General features: G+C 41.7%; 1 protein-coding gene across 1 annotated transcript in view; it reads right to left on the bottom strand.

Annotated features, from left to right (window-relative positions):
• The window catches only part of igsf9a (immunoglobulin superfamily, member 9a), a 50,482-nt gene that overhangs the window by 9,207 nt on the left and 25,906 nt on the right, over nucleotides 1-15,369 (bottom strand). Inside the window, 13 exon segments of the mRNA XM_051072790.1 lie at nucleotides 89-171; nucleotides 724-3,040; nucleotides 3,358-3,394; nucleotides 3,782-3,952; nucleotides 5,180-5,264; nucleotides 5,661-5,878; nucleotides 7,331-7,521; nucleotides 9,066-9,177; nucleotides 9,444-9,594; nucleotides 10,778-10,894; nucleotides 11,349-11,489; nucleotides 13,051-13,193; nucleotides 14,470-14,615. Coding sequence (XP_050928747.1) covers nucleotides 2,212-3,040; nucleotides 3,358-3,394; nucleotides 3,782-3,952; nucleotides 5,180-5,264; nucleotides 5,661-5,878; nucleotides 7,331-7,521; nucleotides 9,066-9,177; nucleotides 9,444-9,594; nucleotides 10,778-10,894; nucleotides 11,349-11,489; nucleotides 13,051-13,193; nucleotides 14,470-14,615 — 2,341 coding nt within the window. The 3' untranslated portion in view covers nucleotides 89-171; nucleotides 724-2,211.

Genomic DNA, 15,369 nt, shown 5'->3' with positions numbered 1-15,369 from the left:
GACTCTAAACAGATATATTTATCTATTTTTCACACTAGTGTTTGTACCAAAATGTGAACTGCAACTTATTAATATCAAAGATCCTCACCATCAGGCACCTCATCACAGTCAGGCTGTGAATAGACATCAGCAGTATCCCACTCATAATTCTCATCAACTGAGGCCTTCCTCCTGGTGAGGTCACAAAAGAAAGTTCAATGAAAGTTCAATGCACACATGCACATTTTTAGTAATGTTTGCAAATGGCAAAGTACACCTAATAAAGTGTACTTCAAGTCCATTAGAGACAGAGATATGTACAATTCACTTTTCTCTTCTGATCTAAAGTTTTCGTTTTTGCTTCATACTTTGTAATAAAGAACTAATCAGATTGTTTCTAACATGAAGTAGATGTTTGCAAGAATTTATTTTGATATATCGTTCAAGTATATAATATTTGTTCTTTTACACCACAGTGATAAAATGTGTACCTACAGCAGAAAAGGAAAAATTTCTCTCTTGGAGCTATGAAACACTTTTTTCTGTAATTTTTCAATCTGTTACAATTAACTTTGGCTATGTGAAAGATGATTGAAAATTCTCTCTTTATTTCCATTTAAAAATCATATTAGAAATGAATATTAGGCTAACCTTGAAAGCCTTATATCAACCACACTATGAGAGTAAAATCCCATATTTTCTTACATAACACATAATTTCCTTCATTCATTATGTCCTTAATACCTTTGGCTTGGTTCCATTTGGTGACTGTGCTTGTCCTCTGTATTCCCCTGGCTCTCCTCTACAGTCTCAGGTGAGCTGGTGAGGGTTGGGGAAAGCTGACACAAAGACAGGCGTCTGTTAGCGGGCTCCATGCTGCCTCGGCCACTGCTGGCGTAACTGCTGTAGCTGCTCCCAGACTCTGGCACGCCCTCATAGCCTCCTGCCTCCACTTCCAGTACCTCTCGATCATTGTTGTTGGAGGGGAAACATCTGGAAGCTTCCTTCATGGCCTCCAAGTAACCTTCTGCCTCCTTCGTGGCCTCCTGATGATAGGTGATTGGCCATTTGGCAGCATTTGGAATGATTGACTCCCCTCTCCTTGGCTCGTAAGGGCAAGGCACATCAGGATTTAGTATGGGCCTCTCTGGACTGTTCCTTGCGGATAAAGGGACCACAGCAGGGGATGAACGGGAGGCAGGTTGAGGAGCAGAAGGAGAAATCGCAGGAGACTTGGAGATCCTCCTGGCAGGAAGGCTCTGCCGCTCCCAAAATAGTGTGTCTGGGTGATGGGAAGATGCAACAGAGCAGTTCTCTTGGCTGAGTGAGTCTATCCAAGCATCAGGGGTAAGGAAATTGCTCTCTTTCCGCCTCCTCAAGTCTAGGCTCTGACTTCGCTGTTTAGAGTCCCAGAGTTTTGATCTTTTGTTCACAGCTCTCCAGAGTTCTGGTTCTGGAGGCTGTGGAGAAGCTGGGACCCTGATAATACGGTCCACAGAGGCAGGACTACGGCAGTTTAAGCTTGCACTCCTCCTCATGTCTTCATACTGGCCTCCGCGAGTCAGCGAGCACCCGTGTTGCACATGGGAGGCGATTCTACTGTGCAGCATCGGCTTTGCAGGCCGCATTACGCACACCTCCAACTCTGGCTCATCCACACTCATCTCAACACACACGTCCTCATCAGTGGGCTGGGGGAATGATGCCTCCGCTTTTGAAGAGTCTGGCACTGCATCGAGAGCCGAATTAGAGCTTTCTGTATATTTATTGCTCTGGAAAGACAGCGTTGAAACGCTGCCATGACTAAGACTGTTCTGTCTCTGTGCCTCAGAGCGTGAATCATTCGTTTGCATTTCTAAGACTGTGGATTGTGGTGAATAATCATAGCCCTCTGGTGCTCCCTCTACCCTTTCATGTCTCTGGTGCTTTGAGGAGAGATGTGGGAGAGTTAATCTGTCTTTGGAAAAACTCCCTGCCTCCTCAGATTGGAGGAGGGTCTGTCTGGTGAAGGATGGAGCAAGATGATGGTTGCCAGACTTAAAACAAGAGGGACTCACAGGTGGAGTGGCACTGAAACAATTTCTGGCTGGGGTCAGAGTCAGAGGAGAGACAAGAGGACGGGCATCCCAGTGGACAGAGGATGTAGAGAAAGGGCTTGGGGACAGACCATTGCTGGCCTGGTTGTATCTGTGGGGCAAGGTGCTGCTTTTATATTCCCAGACAAATTCATTATCACCAGCCTCTCTTCTCTCCTAAGTCTGGCTGCTCTCTCTTCATTTCCCTCATAGAGCCTCTTTCCAGTGTGTACTTCTGGAGCTCCCTCTCGAGCTCCTCCCTCTCCTGAGCCAGTTTCAGGCAGCGACTCAGGTTCCCTCTCTCCCGCTCATGCTCCATTTGGAGCACCAGGGTGCTGGCAGTTGTAGACGGCTGACCTAGACTGGATCGAATATGTGGGAGCACTGGAAATGTGGGAGATAATCCTCTGTCTTGATGAGGAATTGTGGCCAAACTGCTGTTTGAGCACAGGCTGCTAATGTCGGGAAAGCCACCATAGCTTGCCTTCTGATCCAAAATATAAGGATTTTGATGGGGCAGGGGCTGGGCCATGCCACAGATTTGGCTTGTGGAACTGGCCTCCACTGGTCTGCAAGATGGGAGATCAACAGAGAGCACAAAAGGCGGCTCTTTCCTGTCCTCCCCACCTGAGTGCAGTGACACAGACCTTCGGACTCTGGCAGGTCGGTCATACTTTGCACTTTTCCTGCTGTGAACACTCAACGTGTCATTGTCAAACTGTGGAAGTGTGAAGCGCCCATCTGGACCTCTGGAGATCAACTCAATTGAGGGAGAAATCGGAGAAGAAGTTGTCCTAGTAAGGCGGCCCCTGCTGTAGTTGGACAGGAGATGCTTCCGTCGATGATGATTCTCAGTGCTAAGGGAGGAACAGTCTGTCTGCGAGGAGGAGGAGGTGGTGGTAGAAGAAGTGGTGGGATAGAGGGTGCTGGCTGGAAGTAGGCTTTTCTTCAACACACTGTCTGGACTGCCGGTGCCTGAAGTCTTTCTGTGAGAGAGAGAGGGGAGGGGGAGGGGGAGGGAGGGGTGAAAGAAGAAAATTGTAAGAAAAACCGGAGGTGTAAGAGGAAGAGAAATAGAGGCCAAGAAAATAAGATTGAGTGAGAGTGAAAGAGGGGGTGGGAGAGATGTAGACAGAGAGAGACCAAAACAGCAGCAGCAATACATGAACATGAGGAAGAAAAAGAAGATATGAAATGGGAAACAACCGAGGTGCTGGCATTTTCAAGATATTTTAGCGTGTAAGGGAAGCAGAGGGAAAGGTCAATGAGAGGTATTATAATCGAATGATGAAGGGGTACTTACATTGATGGGGAGTATTTATAGATGGCTGAAGGGGGCTCTGAAAGGGAGGGAGAGGGGCAAGATGGTATCTGACTCATTAGGTTACAACCACACTGACCAAGAAGTAAAAACATAATCAACCCCAATAAGAGCCCATTAAAGGGCCCGAGGCACCCAGGCTTGTCCAAAAAGTTAATTACACTTACATTTATCAGCCACTAATGAGAAATTACCCTAATTAGCAAGTAATGTAAATGACATCAATAACTTTTACAACTGAATGGATGAGCAGGGGACAAGAAGAGCGCCAAATCCATGCAGTGGGGTATGATTTATATAATGGATTGAAAGTGCCTTCAATATTTTATTGAATAAATGATGATATTCATGATGCAGTTCATCAAAGTGAGTGTCTGCTGAGTCTCTGGAGTGAGGAGCATTTTACCATCCTTCTTCTTTCTGCGGCGCCGGTCCCTCCTGTGGCTGATGACACAGGCGGACCCCAGCAGCAAGACCAGTGCCAAGCACATGAAACCGACCCCGCCCAGCACGCCAGCCAGTAATGGCTCCGGGACGAACTCCAGGAGTCGGGATGTGCCGGGGTAGATCTCCATCCCTGTGACATCATTTCATCATTTCATCATTGATACATATATATATTAGAAAATAAAAAAGAAAGGTGGGCTAAGTGAGAATGCAAAGTCAGCTATAGCCAAAAAAAAAATTAATACTGCAATTAATATTAATAAAAAACATGTTACTTCAGTAATGGCAACAAACACAAGATGACAAAGTTAAAAAGTACAGATATAATTTCTCCTTTTTTTCTTTTTTCTTTACATGTTTCTATGTTCTTATTTTATATGTAGTTGTGGATTATTTTTTTCATAAATTAAAAAAAAATAAAAATAAATTTCTATTATATTTTTTCAAAAAAGAATTTATAATATATACAGTATATATTTCAAAATAAATGTCTACAATTTTTATATTTTTTAATTTACTAGCTCTAAAAAAATTATTCTAAAAATATGTTAGATATTATACAGTATTTTAATGTAGAATGTAGAATGAATTTCTAAAATTTTTATTTTAAATGTATAAAGTATTTATGCATAAATTATTATATATAATTAAAATAGTCTTTTTTTCCATTTGAAAGAAAAAAGCTTTGTCCATTAAGCTGTACAATCATCTGACCATACTGTCGTCATGCATACATGCATATTTCATGCCACATGCATCAATGTTATAATCACAATAAATATAATCAATTTACATCACAAACAAGAACCATAACAGACTGCTACAGTGTTTGGTATTACCATTTTTAAGTGAATCTAATCTCCAGTCTACATCCCTGTGATGATCATTATCATCAAATCATAAACTTGTTTGTTTTGCATAATTTGCTCCGCGAGACGCCTGAGATTATCAGCAGATCCATGTTAAACAATATACAATCTAAGGGACAGATGGTTGTGACAGTTCTTGGGTAACACCAGTGGGAGTTGTAGATCCCTCTGTCTGGTGACTGGGTACCATATCTAATTCACATTCACATCACATTCGCATAAGAATCAGAAAGGACCGGTACAAATTCTATCGCTAACTCTTTTGAGAAGTTATTAGTGGAGCTATTTCTATCATTCAGGCTTCTAATGGACAGTGTTCCCCTGGGCCCTGCTCTAATTTTGGGCTAATGCTGGGAACAGAGGGAAAGGGGAATAAATGAAGAAAGAGAGAAAAGAGTCGGGAAAAAGAGACTGTGAGAGGAGGATGGGTTGAAACAGAGGGTGGGGCAAGAATGCAAGAGGGGGCAAGGTTGCTCTCGAACACCTACCCATGGTGGAGACATTGACTGATGGACTGGGCTCGCTCAGCAACTCCCCGCTACGAGATAGCAGCCGTAGCTCGTACACACAATCCTGGGACCGGCATCCACACACACACACACACACACACACACACACACACACGCACACACACACACACACCACGCACACACACACACACACACACACAGTGGGGAGGACAGAGGATGAAACCACACTTTGTCAACACGGGACTGTGCCTGCAATGCTAATGAAGTTCATTTGAATTCGAGTAGGCCTATATAGGAGAGAAAAGGGAGGATGAAAGGGGCAGAGAGAAGAAAAAGCAGCGCACACAGACTGAAAGATGACAGAAAAGTGATGGCTGCCATGTAGTATGCATAACTGAGAGTCTACATGGAGGTATAGCCTAGATAAAAATCTCCAAGGCATTCAACAAGCACTGTGGACTGATTAGTCTCAGAGGGAGCAGTGGGACTGGCTTGTTACCTTGTGCAGACCCGGAACGATGGTCTCGCTACTGTTGGCACTGATGTCCTCGACCAAATTAAACCACTCCCCTTGCTCGGAGCAGGACTGGAGAACAAAGCCTGTGATGGGAGGGTGCTGAGCTTCAGGAAGGGACCATTGCAGAATAACTCCTGCTGAGCCACGATTTGCTGACAGCGACGCAGGAGGCTTTAGTTTACCTCTCCTCAGTAGAGGCTCTGATGCAGAGGGAATAAAAGAGACCTTCAGTGGATCAGCCAGATACTGTATGTTCTGGCTGCTACCGTCACAGCTGTTCAACCTTGAGAGTGTGACGGGAGAGGGACTGGGTTTGAAGTTAGGGTCCAACAAACCTGCAGTAAAGAGTTCTCTGTCCAGTTTGGTCTGTTTGATAAAATCTAAGTCAAACACTGTAATAACAACATATACTAACTTTAGCACTTCATTTTATTCACAAGCTACTTTCAAGACTATTAGGTTCATAGGCTTGAAAAATTGATGATGACAGATTATGGATAACAGTTAAAATGAGTGATTCTAACTACTGAAATTGATATGATGATTTCCAAAACAAACCCATTGGCAGAGGGGGGGTTAACAGTTATTCTATTTTTACCTCTTAGCAATGAGGTGCATCTTCAAAGGTATTTCCATGATCTCTCAAAATGTCTCACAGGTGTCTCCTCTCTGCTCGCAACGATAAAATGTTTCCAGGGGCAAAAGCAACATTTAACTCACAACATTTCCACAGACTGTGTCATCCACTGGTCTGGCCTGCCATGGGCTAGGGCAGAGGACAAAACACATCTAAGTGTGCTGATCACAAAAATACCTTTGAGGATACAACTCACTGCTGGATAAAGTCTACAGCTTCACTAGCAGCCCGGTGAGGCTGTATTTGGGCACAGAGGTGGTTTGAGGTAAATGCTAACATGCTCTGACAATGCTAACATGCTGACCTTTAGCAGTCATTAGTTTGCAGGTATTTGGTCATAAATCAAAGTATTAGACAAACAGCAGCTGATGATGTCATTTCATGTATGATTAGGTGATCGTCAAAGTCATGTCAACATTACCTGAAAGGGACACAAATGTCTGTAACAATTTTCCTTGCCCCTCAGATAGGGTGGGCCAAAAGACTGACAGACCAACACTGCCATTCCTAGAGCCACGCGGCTAGCTAGGTTTGTGTTAGGAATGGTATGTGACCAAGTGATGAAGTAACTTTAAGAGTACTGAAGTCAGTCTTTGAGGCAGCCTGAACTCCAACAAAACAGCTGTAATTGTAAAGAGGCATTTAAGAGTGGTTCTTCCTTCTCAAACAAACAAGCTTTGGCTGAGTACAGACACTTGCTTGTAGCTAACGTAATTAACACACAACAGCCAAGTTTCACTTTGGCCTTGGGCAAGTTACTCATGGAATTAACTTTAATTAGCCACAGCTGATATAATCTGCTTCTGGCAACATTTGTCATTGAACTGAAGAAAGAGACCGCTTCAGCACCGGTTAAGAAATGAAAAACCCTGCTAGCATATTGTTTTGTACATTGTTCATTGCTAATGTGAAGACTCTGGAAAAACACAACATTTGATAAGCTTCAGATCTCAGTGAATCAGAGTATTTTGCAAATCAGAAACAGATTTAGAGGAAACCGAGGGATGGTACTGACCCAAGGTCCAGGTGGTGACGATCTCGCTGAAGGGTCCTGAGCCCATCTTATTGTGAGACAGGACGCTGAACTGGTATTTGGTGGCAGGAGAAAGGCCTGTCACCTGCAGCCTGGTGCCAGAGGACTGGGGCACAGTCACAGAGAACCAGTCCTGCTTCCCATCATTATCACTCGCTGAAATCTTCTTCACCCTGCAGAGGGAGAGAGACCGAGAGAAAAGAAGTGAGAACAAAAGAGCGACAGGGAATTCTGGGAGTCTGGTTTTATCAAACATGACAGAAAAGTAGGTTTCATTAATCATTCATACTCATCATCAGCTCCAGATTTTGTGGCAGAGACAGCACTGATGTATCCCTGCAATTGCACAGAGAGCTTGCAACTCCAATTATGGTGATTTTCATGTTCCTACCTTTCCTGTCTTTCTTAGTTTTAAAAGATGATGGCTTTGGGTTAACAGAAGTACCATGTTCTTTTATTTGAAAACAGAAAAACTCACATTAACATAGTGCAGTTTAATTGCGAGGTCCTTCTCTATTATAGACTTAAGTGTAATTTGAATTAAATATAATGTATGTGATTGTGGCACATAAAGAAGGTCATGTGAGTTCACTTTCTAGGAGAAAGACAAGAAGGGTGCTTTTGCTATTCTCTGCTGTAGCAATTCATATTAAAAAGTATATGGTGTGAACATTTGCCCATAGAGCTTTCACAACTGTAAAGCAGCATTAAAATTTAATTTGTAAAAAGTCTCAATGTACTAACAAGACCTATCTGCAATCATTATTAGCCCTCATGAGGAAAGAATGAAACTGCAGTTGAAATGTCAATGGGAAAGCATTCACTGTACATCCTGTTAAAGGTCTTGCAGTACCAAAAAAGTAAAGGTGAGATCATTTGTTTTCTCATAGTAGAATGGATTTACTGCATATTATCTGGCCATAACATGTCAAGCTGTCAGAATGAAGACTAGCTGAGACTTTAGAAGGTAGTTTATACTGATTGGCGGATCTATTTTTATATATTTTTTTAATGTAATTCATATTTATTTCTGTGCTGCTCCTTGCTGCAGCGATGACCCAGTTCCCTCTAAGGGATTAAGATAGCTCATCTCATATTCATCTGATGTAGAGCTCCCAGGTTACAATGTGATTAAGATGAGCATTAGGAGAAGTTTTCTGTATACAATCACCTGCATTCTCTGACATCAAAAAACAGTCTAAACATAGTTTTCTATTCTTCAGTGAATTCTATTTCATAAAAACTATGATAGACTGTTTTTTAAGACATCATGCCCATGCATTATAACTGTGATACAAGGACTTTTTCTACTATGCTCATGTTTTGAAAGGAGAATACATTTTTAACTGTATGGTTCTGCTTCCTTTTTATCCAACTGGCTGGTGTTGCATTCCTTTTATCCTGTCCATCACTCTTTTTTAATTCATCACAAACATACCTAAAACACTTCTGTTTTCTAAGCCAATATAAATACTCTGCTTCACAAAAAACTCAAGAAAATATATATCATTCTGTTTTGTCACTAACCACCAGTTGCAGCTAGCATGGCCACTGCATTATAAAGCTATGCTCTGCAGCAGCGTTTTTTATTGTAGCTGCCAAGAAGTGATAACAGATAAATGAATTCCTCATCCTAAAGATCAATAGAGTAATACCAGCGTTGTCGATGGCTGCCATGGTTACAGCCCGAGAAGAAAGTGGGAGGCTTTACACCCACCAAACTGAAAATGTCTGTGCTGATCCTCCATCAAAGCCTGCCTCCCAGGATATGTTGGCCTGCTTCACCCCTGGAGAGACGGACAGAGAAGTAGCAGCATGGGGACTGGTTCCTGTAATGGAGGGAATGGAGAGGAGTTGATGGAAATCAGCCAGCACTTCAACTACCTGATACCACTAAAGTTTAGAGGCCATCTCTAGATATACCACATTTATCCGTTGGAGGCGGAGTGGAGGCACAGGCATCCGGCCTGCGCTGGGTATAATAGGGGCTTACAAAAAACAATATGGAAAAATAAAAATGTGGACAGCTCACGTAATAGCGGAACTGACTTATGTTATGGTATTCTCTGAGAGGAATCCTCCTGTTTGTACTCACCCAGGACAAAGACTTGCGTGGTGGCCCTCACCGAGGTTACGCGATTGGCAACGCTGCACTCCCATGCCCCCTGGTGGTCCTTGGTGAGAGGCTGCAGCAGCAGAGAACCATTGGGTTCTATGGAGTACGAGATGCGACGAGCCAGGTCGACCTAAAACACAAAGACCATCCACAAATGGAATGAAATTCTCTGTATCTGTATAAAATATACAACCTATACAGTGGACAAATTAAGTTCAATTAACTGTCCACAATTTAACTACTAGCTCTAACAAATGACATCTAGTTTAGCTAGCCCATCAGTTCACAGTCAGCCATACTGTAATTAATTAGGATGAACAGATCGGAAATCAGAAATGAGCCAATACAAGTAAGGACCTTATTATAATCAGTTAATCTCCTCAATAAACTAGGGGTCTGTGTTTGAGTGCATTTTTTTAATTGGTAAAGGAAAGGCATACATAGTAAAATAATTTGCTGAATTTATGGTGACACCTGCCCTTTCCTGCCAATTTGTTGTTGTTTGCCTGAGTTTCAGATGCCTGGTGGGTGGAGCAGGTGTTTTCAATGCCAGCCTGAGGACACCTGGTCCTGATGTTCCCAGTCTACAAAGCTCTGGCTGCTACTGGCAGTCTCCCTCTCTCACCTTCCCTGCGGGCAGCCTCTTGGTTCTGCTGTTTTAGTTCTTCTTCAGTCCTTTAACTTTGTTTGGTTGCTTTGTTTTCATGCACCTCACAGCACTCACACACCATCCTCCACTCTCATGCACATCCTACACTACCGATTCCACTGACCCCTCACACTCATTGCATCTGTGCTTTTGTTAGGTATTTAAGTAAATGCAGTTTTTGCCAGGTTGTGATAAACTGCTCTTTTAAGTAGTGACCTGTAGCAGTGCTTCAAATCTGTATGGAGGAAAATCATCACCACAGGCCACAGACAATTGCAATGTAGCTTGTGCACTGCAACTACATTCAGGCTTAAAGTTGTTGTTTTTTTAAGTCACAATCAAATGGCAGTTATTGGGTCTTTCAATTATATAATTCATTTCTGACTCAAACAATTAAGTGCAGTGAACACAACATTAAAATAGATTTTTATTCCATTTTTAGGGTGTTCAAGGGTGAGTGAATGCTGTAGAAATTATCACCCATAAAACATGACAAAATTATCCAGTTACATCTTGACAGCACCATGTTTGTGCATTTGTCCTTGTACTTGCTGTATGTCATTGTGTCACTGCATGCACAGCCCATTGTAGCATAAGCTAAGCTCCATAAAAACATAATACAAAAGAATGAAAGCCTTGTAAATAAAATGAAGAGGTTATGTACCTTGCTCCAGATCACTTTAATTGTTGAATCCTTATTTCCTTGACAGGGGATGAGAAGGGTCCTTCCAGCCTCCTGTTTGTACTGCTTCTCTGGAGTGATGCTGAACGATGGGGGGTCCTATGAATTGCCAAAACAATATAGCTGAATCAAGGAGATTGCAGCAATGCCAACAATGGATTTTAAGACTGGATTACTGCCGCTTTGGACAAGATTATCTTAATAACAAAAGGATTAGCCACACAATTAACTCCCAAATAGTGCTGTCATTGTAGTGAGTCTGAGTTGACTTCCATTAATGCCAGAGGGCTCACACGTCAGAGCGAAAAGGTCAATAAAATGTCGTTTCAGTTAAGTTTTTAATTCACAGTGACAGATGTAGTTGTGGTTAATTAAAATGCATGGTAATGTAGACAGACAGTTAAGCAGAACCAGAAGGACAGCTTCAGTGGCAGTTTCTGAGATTCTGTGGTATGACTGACCAATAATTTGCAGGAAATGTAGTATTTTAAAATGTCTTAATGTAATGTGCATTATCTCTCCACTGACTGCCCGAGGTGGCCTGCTCACTAACCTGTAGAATTACACTGGTTGGCCCAGATGGACCCATGCTGCCATAGCTGTTGTAGGGGGTGCACATGTACACGCCTGCTGCATCATCATTGACTGTGGCCATGTGCAAAGAGCCCTCTGGTGTCAAGGTCCATCCTGGATACTGGAAGAAAAGCACATTGCTCACATAACTCTGACAGTTAGAAATTGGGTGAACTAGTGCAGTCTTGAATGATACATGGAAATAATGGCAAAAATAAATAAGTCAGAAGTGAGCAGAGAGCTTAAAGAGCTAAAAGGCAGAAAATCTGTAACTGTTCCAAAGCCACATATGAGCTTCTCAGCTGTGTTTGAAGGACTTAAAGAAATAATGTTTCTGATATCTGCCTGCCACAGTCCTGCAGTGGTTAAGTACTTAAGTCTGTACTGGGCAGATTATTTTCAAACTTCTTTAAAATTGTGTATTATTTGTTAATGTTGTCACAGCTTTTGCAAGATGATATCCAAAATATGTGTAAAAGATAAAATGAGCTACTGTTCTCCTGAACAGAAAAGCCTTTTGTCGATGTTCTCCTTATCTTTTCTGTGAAGCATCCCAACACACGTGACAGAAATGCTCTTTCAGAAATGTGCTTTCAAAATCACTTTTTGAAGCATTTGCATTAAAAGCAGGTAAAGTTACAAGTAATTTTTTTCCCATTAAGCCACAGTGGAAGGCTACTGTTGAGTTTTGTCTGCGAAAATGGCTCCCACTCAGTTTAATGAAGTCAAAACTGCTGTTATATTCCCCAGAATGAGATTGTGAGAAAGTATTACTGTAGGTATGAGAGCTCGTAACATCCAGGGTGGAATTGGAATAATTGGCAGAATAACAGCCTGACTCCAGCGCTTGTGTCCCACATTATAGGAATCTATCACATTTCCTGTGGTGCCTCTCATCCACCATCATGTTCATTGCTCAGACCAAAGTGTTGCAGAGGGGGTCAACACAGCGTGAAGGGAGAGGAGGAGGAAGCAAGCACTCAAAACAAAGGAAATAGTTTTAAAAGCTGTCACAACTGACTCTTATTTACAAAAAATGCATATGCATCTCCAATCAAAAAACGCAAGGGAGACAAAGGTTAAAAATTGTTGGGACATGACACTCATCTGTAACAGTTCCTATACTCATTCCTCAGACGAGGTAAGCAGTAGATTGGAGTGAAATTGAGAAAAAAAAAGAAAAAGGAGAGTGAAGGGGGCAGCAAGGAGTCCCTAAAGGATTGCTTCAAAAGCTTTTAAGGTTGAACACATCATCCCTGTCCATTAAGATATATGTGATTGAACTGCAACCTGAAAGGATATTTCCATTACGACACAGGAAAAGTCCCATGAAAATGCTTGAAATCAGTATCACAACGTCTACATCAAGTCACAGTGTAATAGCAAGAAAATTGTTGTTTTGCTGTACTGCAGGAATGCTGAGTGGGTTGATTATCCAAAAATGTTTCGCGTGACAAAAAGCAGCTGCTTTGTAAATACTTGTAATCCGCAGCAGTGTCTGACATGTCTCTGCTAAAGGAAAATGAATTGAGGCCGCTGGTTCCCTGTGATGTGTGCAGTATGAGTATCAAGAATCAATAAATAAGAGTGGGTAGGACATAATTTGGAGTTTGGGCACAAAGTGAAGGTCTTGCAGTGTTATAGTGATTGTGCCTCCATGCGGAGATTATTCTTTTTATTACCAAGAACAGGTCAAGTGGTTCTCCATCCTTCGTCCAGTCAACACGGAGCAGTGGAGGTTGAGCTGCCACTTGGCAGGTAACCACACCATCCATACCTGTGGGAAGGTACGTTTCTGGAGGCATTTGAAGAGCCTGGGCTGGATCTGTGTGAAGGGAAAAAAAATCCTTGTAATAACTAAGGCAATTTCTTACTGTTTTAATACCTCAGGAAATTACATGTACCAGTACAGAAAACCTGCACCATGATTCATATCCTCGGATTCATTTTGAGAGCAGATTGCTTTGTTGTAAACTGTTTCCTGTGTATCTATGTTTTTACTGCAAGTGCTGTTCCTTGTATTTACAGCTGACTGAATTTGTTTGAAGGGTTTTACAGGTCTACAAGCAACAGTAAAATGTTCAGAGGAAAAGTTCACATTGCCAACTGTTACTGATTTTACAATAAATAAATCACAGTTATTACTGTTTTCTAATGTCACTAAAGGACTGTTTACAACTGTAAACAATGGGTAAACAGGCCTATATTTTCACTTATGATTTGTTAATAAACTCAAAAATAATTGTTTATCATACAGAAGTCCTCAGTTGAATATGTGAATATAACTGTAATTCATTAAAAAAACACACACAGCAAAATACATATGGTGTGTACACTGTAATCTCTGTAATCTCTATAAATGATAAGGCAATGTTTTCAAAACTATAATGTCGGTTCCCCCATATTTCTTGATAAAGTTTAAAAATTTTAAAAAAGAAACTTTTCACATCATTTGTGGTAAATGTGCTAACTTTCTTTATTACAGTTAAGTGAGTTACCATGACTTTAGTTGGAACCAATGCATAAGAGAGAATAGTTAAAATCTGCATCTAAAATTTCTGGCCACTCCTTCCGATCTCTTTCTTTTATTTATGAATTCTGGCTTCATCAAAAGGCACTGAATATTGTTAGAGATGATTCCTACCCAGCATCTCTCCCATTTGATGACATGCCCTCTGGAAGGAGGTGAAGACATTTTCTTTTTCTTGGATGGCTAGGGAACTTGAACGTGCAGTACCTGTTGTTTTCAGTTAATGATTCTCTGTGATGTCGATAAAGTTAACTCAAGTTACAGAGCAACTTAACAGCCACTTAAAATTGTGTCTTACTGAGCTTAACACAGGTTTAACACTTTTATCATGTTGAAGTGACGTAAAAGTGTACACCATAACATCACTGATGGGTGTGGTTACAGATGCAACAGAGCATCTGTTTGACCATACTCAACCACGACCATCACTATGGTCAGAGATGAAATACACTTGAAGGTTTCAACCAGGTAGGGCTCCTTTAAAACTGCTTTACATCCAGGTATGAAGGTACTCTTCAAGTATTTAAAGACCTAGGAGAACATTAACCACAGACTACACACAGACACGTACGCATCACTGTGAGGTTGGCAGAGGCAGTGGGCGGGGTCAACAGGCCATTGGTCGGTATGCAGGTGTAGGTCCCAGAATCCTCTGGGATGAGACTGGAAATGAGCAGAGTTCCATCTACCATAATCTTCACTCGCGTTTTCAAAGACCTTGAGGAAAACACATGGGGATTCTTGAGTACATACAGAACAAACTATTTGCTTCAGAATAACAAAAGCAAAAGAGTAATTCAGCTCTTCCATTTGTGTTGAGTCAAACAGGTTCTCAGAGAATCAGCGGTGTAGGAGTTTTTTTTTTCCCTCTGTGAGTTATCCACCAGTGTGCAGATGGAGGTTTAGGAAATTTCATTTCATTTCAGATGGAGTGGGAGGAGAAGTGCCTACTCATTTTATACATGCTTACATTTACAGAGAGAAAACATGAGGACTCTACCAGGCTGCAACACCTCACAAACAGGTTACATATGCACAGTGACGATATGCGTTTGTGGGAAGATTCACAGTCACACATTTGGGCTAATTACCATGTGGGTCACATGACTCATGTACTGTAAGTGACCTGGATATTTCCCATCACTACTCTGTTTTCCTCTCATTGCACTGACATCAATGTCAAACTGTGACTGAATGCCGCTGTTATTTAAGCTCCACTTAGCAATATTTTTTATATTAGCAGTGAATCAAATGACTAATGTAAAAGGGGTCACTCGCAGTGACAAACTCACAAAGAATTATTACCAATTCTGCAACTCTACAGAGCTTTTTAGCCTGTACTCTCTCTCTGGTTTTATCAAACATTTCTTTTATATTTCATTTAGAGTGCTCTCATCAACCTGTTTCCATCTGCAGCAGGCATTGATGATGCATGCACTGATTTCAGCAAACAATGTACACTACCTGGTCT

The sequence above is a fragment of the Lates calcarifer genome, linkage group LG9 (genome assembly GCF_001640805.2).
Source record: "Lates calcarifer isolate ASB-BC8 linkage group LG9, TLL_Latcal_v3, whole genome shotgun sequence".
Lineage (NCBI taxonomy): Eukaryota > Metazoa > Chordata > Actinopteri > Centropomidae > Lates > Lates calcarifer.
This window is presented reverse-complemented; position numbering and strand designations above follow the sequence as displayed.